The following is a 16,941-nucleotide window of genomic DNA, read 5'->3' on the forward strand; positions in this document are numbered from 1 at the left end:
CTTTGCTATTTAAAATATTTCATTTAGTAAATATAAATTCAACATTCAATATTTACTTTGCTATTCACAATTGGTCCGTTTGATAATAGTGGAAAGAAATAATTCTAATTAATTATGATATTTGCCACTAGCTGGCGTCTAAGTCAAGAAGCGTGGATTCATGCGTGACATAGAAATAAAAAATCCAAATTATTATTTTTAAATAAGGGAAACTACACAGATGTCTGACGTAAGCGTTAAGATTAAGAGTAATCTGAGCTACTCCCTAGTCGCGCCTAAAGGTTTACTTAAATAATTAATTCATTTAAAGGAAATTGTATACAAACTACCAGTAGATATCTTGAAGATTTCTCTTAAAAAGTTCAAAGTTTGTATTAAATGTTAGCCTATAAAACGCTAGGTTGTGAAATATTGCTGTAAACAGATTGCGTCTTAAACAGTTTTAAATAACAATGTGGATAACATAAAAAAAAACGACAAAGTTTGCTGTAGGCGCGTTTGGAAGCCTTGTAGCCTAATTTTATAGTTTACAAATGTAGCTATCGCGCTATCAACTCAGTTCTATGTACATATTTCACATGTAATGTACATATGTAAAGTGCCATTTAAGTGCCTATTTAAATAAATAAATATTTGACTTTGACTATAGTAAACTTTCTCAACGCACCAACTACTCCCAGAATTCCATGGCATTCCATTCCAAGCCATTCTTTGTTTAAGAAGACGTAATCCCGCAGGAATTCTTTAAGCTATCGGAACAAAAGTTTCCTAGCAATTTTCCATAGCTTGCATCCGTCTTCCGGATGCAAATTATGTCGGTTCCAAATTTTTTAAAGACCGGTTTAGTTGTGGATCCAAATATAGGGAACGAATATAATATAAATTAATTATAAATTTCCATAAATCCCATAGGAACCCTTTCTTTTTCCGGGATAAGCATCATATTCTAGTGCAAGCTATGTGCTAGTTAACTCAAGATGGGTGCACTAGTTGAGCAGAACTTAAGTAGCTAATAACCAATCTTTTCGGTATATCGGTCACTGCGTTATCCCATCATTCATGTCATCTTCTTTCTGAGTGAAAATGTTAAAACTTTGCTAAGTTATCAGTACCTACTTGAAGTAATTAATAATTAATTATTAATACTTAATCTATTTATGTTACGCAAACATCTTATCTAACAGCTTGTTATCAGTATTTTGTTACATTCATGAAATAATCGGCATCTGGTAGATCTAAATATACTTTAACCTTTTCCCTTCCGGCGATTGCCTCATTTAAAACGTCTGAGATTCGTCCAAAAACGCGAACAGGCTCTGCTTAATTTTACAGCTACTATTACGTGGTACATTAATCTTTCTATGGGAGCAATAACACCGCGTTTGTTAGTCATTCTCGCTCATTGTAAAAGGGGCATAAAGACGTTTTGTTGACGTCATTCATTACGCTCCTTTCATTCGTTCAGTGAAAAGCGGCCGTTCGTTATAATGTTTACACATTTAGATCGGTGGAATAAGAAAAAAGTAGATTGCGAATGTACATTAAAATTACTCGGTCTATTAATATTTCAACGTGTCATGCTGGCCTCTACCGCTTTTTATACTCTTGCCAGTGATTGGTACAGCCGATGCGGTCAGTACCACGTTATTCCATCTAAACGTAAGGACATAACAAAACTTTGTAAATTAACATGACAATTATTTATATTGCCACGTTTCTCGAAAGCTTAATTCCTTCGGGGCAAAGCAGGGGCGTTCTGCGACTTTTTACATAAATAAAAGAGGCACAATAAATTGCCGTGGGACTTTTATATTCACTGAATAAGTTATTTACGATACTAGGCAAAGGACAGCATTATCCTTTATGCCCCAGAGATGGTAAGTAATAAATATTGAAAGGGGAAGATTATTAGATACATATTTTATAACAATGGAAAGTAGAACAAAGTATCATTTCGTTATCCTTATTTATTAACTTTTAGATTCAGTTACAGCCTAATTTTAGCATCAATACTATTTTAATTATTAATAATTGACGGACCAAATTCAATAATTCACCTGATGAGAAATAGAAAACCATCGCCTATATTTTGAAGATCTCAACAATTATTCATTGTAAAGTCAATGCTCCGATTTCTAAGCGAAACGGGCGTAGAAGGTACATTGCGAGGGAAGATTTGTTTGGTGTGGAGTATAAGGATTGAAGAAATTATAAATAACACCATACAGATTCTCCTGCTGTTCGCGGAGTATAGCAAATTAAGCTTAATTTTCATAATATATATAGGATTTCCGCAAAGTAACGCCTGCTTCTACCCAACACAATCGCTTACAGACAATGCTGCTTAGCGGCAGAAAAAAGCACGGCGGAAGTACTTCATCAGACGGGCTCTGTCACAAAAAGCTCTCTCCTACTAGAATAGGTTTGTTAAAAGCTATTCTAATGAATTTATGTGAATGTTTTACTGGTACGGCATTAGAAAGCAGGTGATCAACTACATGTTAAAATAACAACAACGAACAAATAGTAGTAGAAGATCAAAAAAGCATGCGTAAAAGAAATGGACGGAGTGGACGACTGATAGAAGTGATTGGAAGAAGAAGACTCATAGTGGCATAGATAAGGGCAAACAGAAGTAGAAGAACAACTATAACATTGGAACAATGCCATATATTCCTCTTTTTGATTCTAGACTTGGAAAGGAAATAACAAGAGATAATGAAGAATTCCGATATATTTGTCTCATCATTTGCATGTCGTTGACGGTTCTGTAACGGATTGTCTCATTCGATCATATGGAACTACGCTTCAAAGCTCTGTTTATTGCCCACTGAGTGACTCTAAGATTATTTACTGGCTGTATCTTGTCATTCGTTATTTTTATTATTATAATATTTAAATAGGAACGGTTCATTTTTACTGATTTAACTGGAGAGCCGGGTAATGGAGCAAATATTGTTGATTTAGTAAAAAATAAGTAAAAAATAAGTTCAATAGATGATCGGAATATTTAAGGACAATATATTATTTCGAAGATATGAAAAACCCTACAGTCAATGCAAAATACCCAGTGCAGCGACGGTTTCAATCACGAATCCAATATATCCAGCATAAAATTTAGCAGAATAAGAATTCGAGTAAATAATTTAATGCGTTTTTATCACTAGATTACTTATTATGTTATGTATGTCTTCGCCGTGTACATGTTCCATCTTTCCAGATTGTAAAAAAATACGTTAGCAATAAACATGAGTTCCGATATACTATGATTTAATACTACATTAATCATTTTGTTACTTTGACCTCCTTGGAGTTTACGCTGTAACAAAGAATACAGTGAAAGCCTACCCTTTTATAGCATGCGTCGGGATTAATTAATTATCGATTTTCCATCAAGTTATTATAAAATATTTGCACTGTCATTTACATAATTACGCTTTGATTGCGTACATTTTGGGTTGGGTTTAACGGTAACTGATGCATTCGTTGACTTTAAACCGGCCTTGCTAATGACCGCTAGTAAGCGAAAGGTCCCATAATCGATTTCCTGTTCGGAAAATTTTGCAAACGAACTTTTCAGAACGGTAAACATGACGACTGTTGGGAATAGTAGCAATATTTCACCGAATATGGAATATCTAGTATTTTATCGGAATAGATTGCGTTCTCTGAAATATGACTGCGATTGATAGTAGAAAACCTTGTGTATTTTAGTTAAAAACAATATCGTAAGATATCTTCATGTAGAATTACTCAAATTGTAAATATGGATGGAACTATCGTGCGTGTTTCTTGCACAAACTCAAAAATAACTGGAACGATTTAAAACTTTTAGATGGTTAAAAAAAATTGGGAAAAACCGAAAGGCAAAGCCGAAAAATTGTAATAGTCTTTTGTATGGGGATTTTTACTTTGGTTTACCTTCAATAGGTAGCGTTTTTTTATGTGGAAAAAGTTTCCTGATAGTACTACACATGTAGACATATAGTTCGGTTTAACATGGGCTCTAAGGCACCCGGAGAACGCCAATTTCAGCGCTGCTAATTCATCATATAAATCCATTACCAGCCCACTACGGGATAAGCTGCTATTGCTAAAAACTTCCTGAGAAAAAACGTTAAGAGGTACTTCCCAATTTATGGCCGACCACTGGACTACCGAAGCAGTAAATAAAACTTGTTACCAATTTAAAAAACACAACTCAGCTAGCAGCTAGAGGACAAAATAGATAAAATATATTCAACATCATCATCATTATATCAACCCATTACCAGCCCACTACAGGGCACGGGTCTTCTCCTGCAATGCAGGAGTCAAAAGGGGTTAGGGTCCACTAAGCTGGCTCAGTGCGGATTGGTGAACTCCACACACCTTTGAGAACATTATGGAGAACTCTCAGGCATGCAGGTTTCCTCATAATGTCTTTATCACAGTTGAAGCAAGTGATATTTTAATTGCTAAAAACGCACATAACTTAGAAAAGTTAGAGGTGAGTGAGTGAGTAAGGGGGGTTCAGTTCGAATCCCAGGAATCGAACTGAACCCCCCTGAAAGTGAAGTCTAAGTCCTACCCACTGCGCTATCAAAGCTTCGATAAAATATATTGATCGCACTTAATTCATAATCTTTTAAAGTTAATTTTTCAAGAAATCAGTTGAAAAATACCTAATAACAGTAAACCGAAGAGCAGAGGTCCCTTTTATTTATTTTCGTCTGACAAACCTCTAAAAGAATTCAAGAAACACAGACTGGGCTCATTAAGATAAGATTCCAGGTTGAAACGCAAATTCACAACGCTTTCACTGAATGGAGGTAACATTATCTCTTTCGTGATGAAATTAAAAGTTATTAGGAATACTTTTTTGCGTAAAGTTTTTCAGATTTAAAGTGTTCTCTGATCTAGATAAGTTAACGGTTAATGATTGTGGAATGAATGCTTCAGCATTACAAAAAGAGTTTTACCTCCTTTGAAATTCTATCTTAAATACACGTAGGTACTGCTCACACTCAGTTTCTATTGAAATTTTAGGTAGTGACTTAGTTCAAAGTTGGTAATAAGTATAATAAGTATAATAATTTCCAGTAGATGTTATAATTATTTAAACCTATTCTCTGGTACATTCTGGAAAATTTGTGTCTGAAAAGAAGGCATTAGTTTCCACAGGTCTAAATATGGATAATAAAACTTTGGTCAATCAAGTTAAAGCTCATTGATATATTTCTAATAGGAAAAGGAAATGTGTGACAAAATTTCGATCGCAGTACCCTGTCCGCATCTTACCCGTGTACTTACTATTAAAAAAACGCATTCCTCGGGTGAAGGACTAGACTAGACTAAATCAAATGGCAAGTGTTATTCCAAGACTTGTTAATACCAAGGATCAAAGTTTGCAGCCATCTTACGTTTATTGAAAAATTTTGGTGATAAATATATATTGGCATGACCAAACAACTATCCCTATACATGTATAAATCACGTCAATCATAACCTATAAAAAATATGCTCTGTTGCTGCGAGAAGGGAAAGCTGGCAAACCTATTTAACATTTAATATATAACTTAAGATTGTAAGGACGTTTATCCAATTACTTAAAATTGTACGAGCTTTCATAAGCTCAATATTGCTAATTCTAATAGGATTTCTCTCTTGAATACATAGGGTGGCAAAGGGATTTCCTTACTTTGTTCATATTTGTATTTTATTTTCACACTATAGGTACGGTAAGAGGTTTAATATGATTGTGTTAGAATCGACTTTGAAACATCGCGCTAAGATAGACAATCGATAGCTGTTAATAACCAAAAGGCATATGTAAACTAAGTAAGGGTGTCAATTGCCTGGAAGAGATCATTCACAAGAACCCCTCTTTTAGCCTCTGTAGACCATCACTCACATGCAGATATATGTAGGTAGAGAGAGATATGGTCTAGGAGTATGTGTTCGTTACGAGATTTAATTTAATAGTTATCGATTGAGACGGCTCGGCGACACTTGACACTTAAATCTCCGTAGACCGCATCTTCATTAATTTTTAAAATGAGAAGCCTCATATCTTTAACCTAAGTACAATGCTTGCTCACTCGCAATCTAGGAGTCGTTTTGGAGTTTTAAACGCTGTATCGTCAAAGTAAAATGAATATAATTTATTTTGTTTTAGAGCCTCAAATCCTTAACCTTCGATGTCTATAAACGTTCTGTCAAAAGCCCGAGCTAAAGAATTGTAGGCAGATTTGAGGTTCAACACAATGCTGATATCCTATCAGCATTGTGTTGAACCTCAAATCTGCCTTTTACTCCGATGTTCAAGTATTTTCGTAGTCGAAATCGACTCCTTCGATTGCGAGTGAGAAAATCTTTTACTAAGGCTAATTAAGACTCTTTAAAAATGTTTATTGCAAGGTGATTAAATTCCAAAGTTACAAAACGTTAAGTTACGTAACATCGAAAAATTTCAAATTCTTCAGGATGTCTTTTTAACCATAAGCAAATGGGGCGGTATGAGCCTAACTTCTTTGTCTGTTTATCTACCAGTAGGTATGTCATTGTAACACTCGTAAGGATGGTGCGATTTTAATGCAATTTTTTGTATTACGTACGTTTATTTTCTGTCAGGCTATAAACTAAAAGGGGAACTAAAATTTTTCACATCACCATCATATCAACCCATTACCAGCCCACTATTGGGCACGGGTCTCCTTCCATAATGAGAATGGGTAAAGGCCGTAGACCACCACGCAGGCCCAGTGCGGATTGGTGGACTCCACACACCTTTGAGAACATTATGGAGAACTCTCAGGCATGCAGGTTCACTCACGATGCTTTTCTTCACCGTTGGAGCAAGTGTATCTAATTGATATTTCTATAGCTTAGAACGCACATTACTTAGAAAAGTTACAGGTGCTGGAATTCGAACTCGGCCCACCGAAAGTGAAGTCGGTTTTTCGGACCCAGTTTCTGAGTCAATGACTTTTATCAGTTTCAACATTAGACAATATTTCAGTTCGTTTGTTTTCGTCAAGGACGTGTTTTAAAAATATATTAGTAATTTTTAATTATTTGTATTAGTATTAAAGTAACAATTTTAAACCTAATTTATAGAGTTTTTGGTACTTGACAAGGGAAATAAAGTAAGGGATATCATAAACATGACAAATAGAAAAAAGTGTTTTCAAAGTCTTGATAAACATTTGGCTTGGAGTACTTTTGTATAGAGAACCGCATGAAGAATTTTAATTTAATAAGTTCTACAATTTATTCTATTATAATGAAGGGAAATTTTCTTTACAGTCTCCCCACTGAACTATGCTAACTACGTGTACATACAAACCTGCACAATGTCTACTTACAAATTCACCTCAACTACTACACCAGCAGTAGGTTGTTTAATGAGTAATCCCTCCGAATAGTCGTGGCATTCAAATTGGAACTCTACGCACCTTATGATAAGCTTTCTCTTTCAAACACAATTCGCTAGTCATTATTCAAACCTATTCGCCGGAAAACTCGACGAGAAAATCGGTATAGATGAGGGTACACAGTGAAAGAGGACATAAAGGTACACAGTGAAAGAGAGCACGAGGGCCTTCTAAAGCGGACCGGGATGGAGTGCCTCTTGTGCTTGCGGTCGGAAGTTCATTTGGAAATTCCGCTTCAGAATGCAAAATTGGTTTTAAAGTGAATCACATAGCATATTAAAAAACTAAAAGCAAAATAGAAGAATAACCGCACGTATAAAAGTTATTTTAAGAGCATTGTATTTTACTCTGTAAAGCCTTTTGAAGTCTGGTTTTAAAAAGTATTATTTCAATAAAACCCATCCAATTAAATATCTTTGCCTTTTTAGATAGTAGTTAAAAAAAACACTTATTTATTATACACTAGCTGTTGCCTGCTACTTCGTTTATTTGAGAGATGTGTGGTAGAATCATTACAAATAGTTGATTGCGCGGGTTAAGAAATTATAACCGGAGTCAGTAAATGGAAAAGGTTTGAAAAAGAATTTAGTGTACGTCGACTTCAACTTTTATCACTAACAACGAATAGTAAGCGTTAAATTAAGGTAAAAGATACTATAAAATAGGTATTCTGTAAAAAGCAATTTAGGTCTACTTCTAAAAATATTTAAAAGCTGTATATTCTTTTACAAAAATCGGGTGTATTTAAAAATAACTTTTTCAATTAAGAGTACCTCTGAATAACCGTTTTGTTTAGGTGAAGTCCTTAAATGTTTTAAACTCTCGACAATTTCTTAATTGAATGTCCGATTAGAATAAATTAAAAAATTTATAGCGCTATAAATGCCATTGGTGAAAAAAATTCTTTGCATAAGAATTAATTCTGCGATATAAATGTAACCCACTTTTATACCGCCACCGCACTATACCGGCCATCTAATAATATTTTAGAACACAAAAACTGTTATTTTTAATTAACTAAGATACGAGTAGTTACATACAGTACCTCGCAGAATTTTTTGCAGGTAATAATGAGTTCTTCAATTATGTAGTACAAAGTTTTTATGTATCACCAATAGTTTTCTCAGCGTACGCCAAGTTGTAGGTAACATTTTCCTTGAGATACATTTTTGCAGTTTTTTAAGGATCTACAATTATTTTAGAAATATGCCTATAGCGAGTATGTAAGTATGTTACTTCTTGATATTTTATCTTTCATTTGGTGAAGAATTGGTCTGTTACTTGTGGAGCCTGTTCTGTACAAACAACAACATCAAAATAGATAAAGATAACTATACTGCAAAAGGTTTTTATGACGTGCATTTCCTCTTGCTACACGAAATCGTTTATCTTATAAGTACAGAACGATTTATTTTGTTTTCCTATAGGGTGTTTCAGCGGATGTTGAGTTTTTTAAATTTGTAAATTTGCTTGAAAAATTAAACTTTTCGGCTTTTTATTGAATTGTATATTTTAGGTTTTCAATCTGTTATTTGACACTCCTTTTTAGTATGCTTCAAATATTCGCATGTTATGAACAAGTCCGTCATTTAAAGTTAAAGTTTTATTTCATATTATAAGAATATAATATAAGTTATAAGAAGACTAACCTTCATACAACCAATCCGGGACACCATTGTTGATTCTACCAGGTACACCCGTGTCTGTAACCCGATATCCTGTTGAAGATCTCGGCGCTGGTCGGTAGAAGATGTCGTAATCTTTCACAGTGATGAGGCCATGGCCCTTAGGAGTCCACATGGCCAAGAGGAGGAAAGGACCTTCGCTTATAACCCCTCCACCGACGTCATCAGGTAGCGGTGTTAGCGGGTACGACTCCCTGTAAAGAAAATACTAATTTTAGAACATGTATCTTCTCAGTCAATTAACTGATTGACACAGGCCTCCTATAAAAGTATATATAAAGATTTATAAGCTACTAATGATTATTACTAAAATAACTGTCTCTTAGATCGAATGGTGAGTATGTTGGACATGGAAACACGATGTCCTGGATTCGATTACCGGGCGGATCTTTAAATTTTGGTTCGTTCCATTATTTTTCAGAACCACCACAAATTCAGAGGACAAAGGTGCAATGCTTCATGTTCTCTCTTAGTCAATTAGTCATGTAGTTTCTTACTTGTCAAAATAAGATGTGCCGTAACTATAATTGATTTCTCGAACAAGCTAACGAAAATCTTGGGTAAGAGAGTATTTTTATTGAAGCTTAAAATATTCAAGTCTATTTTATATATTTTTACTGCTATTCAAATGGTACATGCAAGGTATATTCAGATAGCTTCTCTTAAGCGCATTTGCTTTGTTACTGCAGTTGAAATGTATTCATTCACTTACATAACAGCCTTCCAGGAGCTGAATATACTAATCTTTTAAAGTAGGGTATTTCAAAGCCAAAAGCTCTATTTCAGAAGTTAGAGAGGCCTTGTAGAGTATAAAATAAACATTCTTTATCACAATTGTGACTATAACTTATTTTTATATAAACTAGGATTAAGTACATTAGACACAATATTAATAAAAATAATAAGTAAAACCTGCTTTGAATATTTTACAATTGCCAGATTTTTTTGATGTTTGATTTGTAGGGCAAAACGTAAAAAGTGGTAAAAAGGTATCCTTATTATAACGTCGCAACTTTACCCGTTTGTCAAAACCTTATAAGAAGGCTTCTAATAGACTTGAAATATGGCTACAATAATAATTGTTGATGTTAATGCTTGTTCAACTTAAGTTATAAATGAAAAAAAAGTATTTTCAAAGAAATTTTTTCATTGACATATTTGTAAGTTCAAAAAAAACCAGGCCCATTCAACTTGGGCCCATGAACTCTCGTGAAATGAATAAATGTTAATTCCAAGTCACGATTTAGATTTTTGCTGGTAAATAATTCCTGCAGCAAACGTGCGAAAGCATAAAATATGCGAGACCATTAGTTTTTATGTAGGCCTGGTACAAGCGATTAGGAAATGCCTGCAGGGAAGTTGTTTTCCTAACATATTGTATCCATATTCATGGATATATTTATTCTTTAAATAAATTGCGGGCCAACGAGCATGCATGTTACCTCATACTAAGTGATTACCGCCTCCTACGAACGTAATACGTAGGGCACAGTGGAAGGAAGATAGTTACTCAACTTGCAAGTACGGAGCAGAAATAATCTGGTTTAACGGGTGGTAGAGTAATAAGAAGCATCAAGTAAGTACCAAGCCATTAAACTTATGTGTATGGTCTAAGGTACGGTCAGAAAATGGATATGATGGTACCACTTTTCGCAATGCTCCCATAACATAACATCAATAAAGCAACCAAGTAGAGCTAATATATTTTCGGTGTTCTAGAGACTCTAAGGTGTAAGTTAATAAGGGTTAATACTAAAAGCTCGCAGATAACAAAGACAACTGTCTTTGTTTCTTAGCTTTTCCTATTATTATTTAAAGGAGTAAAAATATAAATTTTATTGCATTCCGGAACAAATACGCAAAGTTTTGTTTAATGAAATTATCTAAAGAGCAATCAATCTGTCGCTGAACTATTTTCTCAAAATAATTTTAACAGTCCTGTTAGGTATATACAGGCATAAATACAGCGTGAGTACAGTACTACTCCGAATATAATACAGGAGCTTCTTTCTATGCCTTTGAAAATCATTATAAAATTCAAAATGGGTTCTATACGAATGAATGCAGCCCATTTCAATTTCAGCGCTGCGTGGTGTTTACATTCATAAATCTTTAATCGAGGCTGGCGTATTCCGGACTCGTATTAAATAGGTGCTCCGATTTTGTTCGGCTTTCATTTCGTAGGCTAAAAGCAAAGCTGAAGTGTTTTTTTTTTTACAAAATATACACTTACTACGTTGGGCCAAATTGTTTTTAGAAGTTGAATTTGCCATACAAAAATTGTCTATTGACGCTAGATTCCTTAATGTGATAGTCGATATTATGTCGTCTCCAGAATACAAAATGTACAACTATTTGTGATGAACAATTCCTAAAAATATTGTAGCTTTACACATAATATAGTGCTTACTTGAGCGCTTATTTCAGAAACTACTCTAAGGGTATCATAATTTTTTTCTAATAGATAGCCTGATCTTGCGAGATTTAGGTAAACTATGAATATAACTCAATTGCCTCGCGCGTGTCTCGCAAAAAGTGGTTCAAACCATTAATTTTTTTGTGCTATAACCCTTTTATGACCGGTCAAAAATTTGAAAAATCGATTTTGCTTATTTTGTGCGGGAAATTTCACTTCGGATTACTGATGGCGTTTGATTAAGATTACTAATCGCATATGTATAGTTAATCAAATAAACTTTTAGATGCGACTTTCTATGAAATTTAGTTTTAATTATAAACTGAACTATGATGCTAACTGCGGCCGATTTAATTAGGGGCGGAAGCTGAATACGAGTAAACCTTAATACCTTTAATAAAACATGCAAATCTTGTCACATAATCAGGATATCCAGTAAGCTTATGAGTTTAAGGTATGCAGGATATCATGCTATTTTGACTGCGATATGCGATATTTCATGAATTAAATACAGCGTGTTCGCAGGAGCTTTTAAAATTAAAATATTTGCAATAGATCCTGAAAGTAAAATATATCATGAGAGTCGGTAGAGAAGTTGATGGGTGAAGTCTGAACCGGGTATAGGAATACCGGTGGAAATTCACAAGCTGGGGATGATGATGAAGCAACATTAATAAATAAATGTATTTATTTTGTACCAAAAGAAGTAAGTGACATAAACACAAGAAAAGAGGTGGAGAATTTTGTACCCAATAGAGATTTAAAAGATCATTTGAAAACCAAAAGCAAAAAGCAAAAGATTTTCAAGTTATTACCTGCTGATGTTGTATGCACCTTCACAAAAAAATGCACACCAAATTGTATTGGCTGTCCCGGGGGGTGAGACGTGTGTCCTATTAGTGGGTGGTTTAATGTAGTATGTAGTGGTGACTTATAAGAGACTCCTATGATACCTTAAATTACCGCTGTTTCGATCCCAAGCACATTGTAGGTATACAAAAAATACATAATACCTACATAATTCAATAAAATAAGATATTCTAAAAAAACGGAAAGATAGGGCTGCTTCAGTCTGAAATTAATAGTACTGACAGGGGGTTATTTAAAAAAAAACCATCAGATAAGGAAATGAGTTAGAAGGATACGCTGTATACGTTTGTAATTTTACACACAAACGCACTGGTCTGCCTTCTAGTTGATCAATTAGTCAGCGTGGCTTACTGGTTACGAGGCCCTGAGTCAGATTCCTGGGTCTGTTGTCATGTTAGGTCTTGAGTTTAACTGGCAAGAAATTTGCACTACCAGCCCTTAAACAGAAAATGGCCGCTGTCCATGTCGGAGAACACGTTAGGCCCATACCCGTGGTGAGTCCATGCTCTAGTTCCCTCTCTCTGATGAGATAAGAGCTATGTGCAGCAATTTAATAGCCCGTAAATTATGACACGATGATGAGGGAAACATAAATTTAGAGAGATTCATAAAGTTAAATGATTTCGATAAGAAGTCATAAAACTTGTATACGAAAGTTCCTGCAGCGCCAACTGTATTTTTATCTCGACCGACAGTGGATAATAAAAGACAGTTTCAATGATTTTATGGTTTGTTTGCCGATCGACTACGTTATGTTTGCTACCATAAATCTCCAATCAAATGACCTGGATTTGTTTGATTTCAACAATGTTTGTACCTATACAATATTATCAAGGCACACGGCCCGGGTCTAGAGGGAGGGGAAACCGGGATATCTGCCCGGGGCGGCAATTTAGGCGGGTGCCAAATACTTGTTTCGACAAAATGTTTCTGCACTAATTTGACTACCATTTATTACTGAATTCATACAAAAAGGCAACATATGGCACGCTAAACAATGTGTTGTAACCGATTGTTCTTTTAACTTTGGAACGCATCCTAAAGCTAAATCAAGGCGTCCGTTCAAATTATAACAATGACCAATGACAGTTATGACCAATACGCACCGGTTTGAGCACGTTTTGTAATTAGTCGCAAAATGGAGACAAAGCACGCCGCTAAGGACGCAGGCTGGGCGCTTTGGTCTGGCCTTGCTTTCAGTCTATTCTTACACGCATTTGCAGTTAGTATGCCCGCAGTGAAGTCTCTATGCGATCGTAGACATTTATGGATTTACCACGAGTACGTATGGCTGTTTGTAATTCGTGTTTGCTCACGAGCTGCACATGCAACTCTGACTAGGATAACATTTATAGTAATAGTTGTAGTAACTGCAGCCCATTGACTAACCTTTTTAACGTGGGGAATCATTTCGAGATAAGCTCTGGACCCGGGTAGGCGCTGTAGTTATGTCGGACTCTTACCGGGGGGTGACTGGATATCGGGAATGCTTTCGTACTCATCCGCCACCCAGCCGGCGGCGTCGGTTGATGCACTCTGCTGTCCAAGTATTTCGGAACTCGAAAACGACTCCTCTATTGCGAGAGTGAAATTCTTATACCTTAGGGTAGGTACTGAAATTGGTTAAACAACCGCAATCAACCAGCACAAAACAACGCCGCAAATGTGTTTTAGTTGCTGCATTTATTCCTGTTAAAGTCTAACGAGCTTAGATTTAACACGTTGCTCTAATACGGGTTGGCGGACTTTTTAACGGTTATTATCACGTGATAACTATCGGGAAAGGTGGCTCTACGTGCTCTTCATCTCTATTAATTCCGGGCTGGTACTGAGAATTCCTAGCTAGAATACCTATACCAATACCCAATGAAGAACTTTTAGATTCCACGTGATAATAATGCAGCAGTCAAGTAGGACATTACAACTTCATGACCATGTTTTCTGTTAGTTACCCAGTTTATAGTTGAAATAGTTTTTTAAAGAATGAACGTCACCTACTAGTACCTATATACCATTCTGAATCATCCAATTTACACGAAATGTTAATACAAACACATGGTTATGCCAATTACAAAGGACAAATTGAAACAGTGATGTTGTTATCCGGACATAATGCAATTTACATGTTGATAAGGAAAGTTGTTTGGATTATCGTATCGAATAATAGCTATTCCAGTTGCTGTTTTGATAACTGCGTAGGATATTATAATAATTAGGCGATGAAAACGCAGTACAGCCCTAGCTTAAGTCTAAAATAGTGTTTATATCCTCATTTACTCGCAATAATGTACGACAAAAAGAACTTAATATCATGATTCTGTGCAGGGCAGAGTAGGTACCGGAGAAAATTCAGAAACTATTAATTCCCAAATTGGCCCTGCCGGGTATTGAACTCGGATCTTTCACTCATAAGACCACAGTGTACACCAGTGCGCCAAAGAGGTCATCATAAATAAAAATAGACTGTACCTACCATTGCATGCCTGGTAGATGCGGAACATCGAAACTATTTTGTGTATTAAATATCAGCCAACGATATTTTCATTGTTAACTGTAGAAGGATGTAAATATATTTAGAGTGAAAAAAATCTTTTAAATAACATCCTATTAAGGGAATCCGATTATGTGCAAACTGGGCATCGCCATTCCAATCACTAGAACCTGCAACATTAGATATCAAAAAATATATAGAAACTATAAAACCGCGAACGTTAAAAGCGGAAATATACTTGTGAATATTTAAGAAACTGTTAACAATATACAGATGAAACGCGAGGTGAAAGTTTCTGTTGATATTTTTTTTAATCTTTTTAAAATTAATAATAGAATCGCGCTTAACAATCTCAATTGATTGTTGCTGTGATCTAGACAGGGTGCGCTTACCTAGAAGAAGCCTATTCACATTTGATTTCAAGATACCAAGGTAGTAATAACGAGAAGAGACCGAACTATTCCAATCTCTTGCCGTGCGTAAAATAAAGGAAATTGAACTTGAAAGTGTTCTCAAACTTTATGAGGTGATATCGGATACATTATGTATGTTAATCTAATAGAGTGGATAATTTGTAGTAGGTAAAATAAATAATTAGCGTATCTACTAGAGAGAATATAATAGAAATAGAATGGAATAAAACTTCATTGCAACAAAAAACAGAAGGGAAAACACATAGAAAACTGTATTTAGTGCTAGGATGCAAAGTGGGCCTTATCACTAATAGTGATCATTAAAGGCAACCTTTTAAAAGCTTAATAAAGGTGCAAAGTGGATGGTGCATGTGAAAAAAAAATTACATTAAAATGTACACATATATTTACGCACTAACTACAAAAATACCGGTATATACGTACGGAGTGAAAAGAGCATATATGTATCATAAATTAGAATAGATATTTATGATACATATATGCTCTTTTCACTCCGTGCAAATATCGTAGGCGGCCTTATTGGGCTAGTATCTAATTAAAATCGAATTAATAAAATCTTTATTCAACTAGGCCTATCATAGGCACACAAAAGTTTGGTTAGTAGCCGGTTAAAAATATCATTCGTTATACAGGTCATTTGTTTGAACATTTTTTAGTAATCGAAAGTTTTATATCGACCAATAATATTCTTATGCTAGCGATTACATTATAACTTAGCAAGCTCCCATGCTCACCGCTAGTTCTATAATTTTTAAAATAAATTATGTCTCAAATCTAAGCTCTAATTTCTAAGTCATTAAATCTTGCTTATTGAGCAGCACGGTACCCCCCTCTTCTATGAAAGTGGAGGCCTGAACCTCTATCGTATTTTAATATAATTATGTACCTACTGCTGTAAATTATAGGTAGGTGACCTACTAGAAAAAAGGTAATAAAGTCTAATGTCGGTTAGCAAATTTGCTTTAAAAGCAAAGTAAACAATATTAATTTTGATTTATAATTCACAATTTAATATTGCTGTTAGCAAGTCTGAAAGTGGAAATTTTCTAATTTCATACAAAAATGCTTTCTTGGTCACCGTCCCATTCGTCATTTTATTTCTAATTTTATTAAGACCCACGCGTTGTAAAGCATAAAAGATTTATTGCTGGTCTTGTAACGCGGGAAAAATGGATTTTCCACATGAAATTGTGTTTCGCCATAAAATTTATATGGAAGATGAAAACTGCTTTCTCAGAGTTTATTAAATAGCAGGTAGCAACCATAATTTTGTATGTATTGCGGAAAAACGATAAAGTAGCTATGCTATGATTTAAGATATAAAAAATACACATCTCTTGCAATCGGATCGTTTGCAAGTATCGACACAATGAAAAGACAAAAGGAAATAGGATTTATCTACCTTGTCTTGTGTGATTGCAAATTCTCTGTATAACTTGAGTACCTTCAAGGAAAGAGTGAATTAGCATTTTCTAGGCAAGCGTGTTCCAATTTAGACCTCACCATTGCTTTCTAACAAGATTGTTGTCAAGCTGGCCTATCGTTAATAATAAAAATAAAACATCGAAGAGCGGATTCACTCTTTTTTTTGCACAGTACCAAAAAAACATAGTAAAATATAAATACTATT

At 34.9% G+C, this 16,941-nt stretch overlaps 1 protein-coding gene across 1 annotated transcript in view; it reads right to left on the reverse strand.

Moving 5' to 3' along the window:
• The window catches only part of LOC120627175 (inactive dipeptidyl peptidase 10), a 167,899-nt gene that overhangs the window by 46,108 nt on the left and 104,850 nt on the right, over positions 1 to 16,941 (reverse strand). The window contains exon 6 of the mRNA XM_039895043.1: positions 9,065 to 9,294. Within this exon, the coding sequence (XP_039750977.1) occupies positions 9,065 to 9,294 (230 nt within the window). The remainder of the gene's footprint in view (positions 1 to 9,064; positions 9,295 to 16,941) is intronic.

The sequence above is a fragment of the Pararge aegeria genome, chromosome 1, assembly GCF_905163445.1.
Source record: "Pararge aegeria chromosome 1, ilParAegt1.1, whole genome shotgun sequence".
Lineage (NCBI taxonomy): Eukaryota > Metazoa > Arthropoda > Insecta > Lepidoptera > Nymphalidae > Pararge > Pararge aegeria.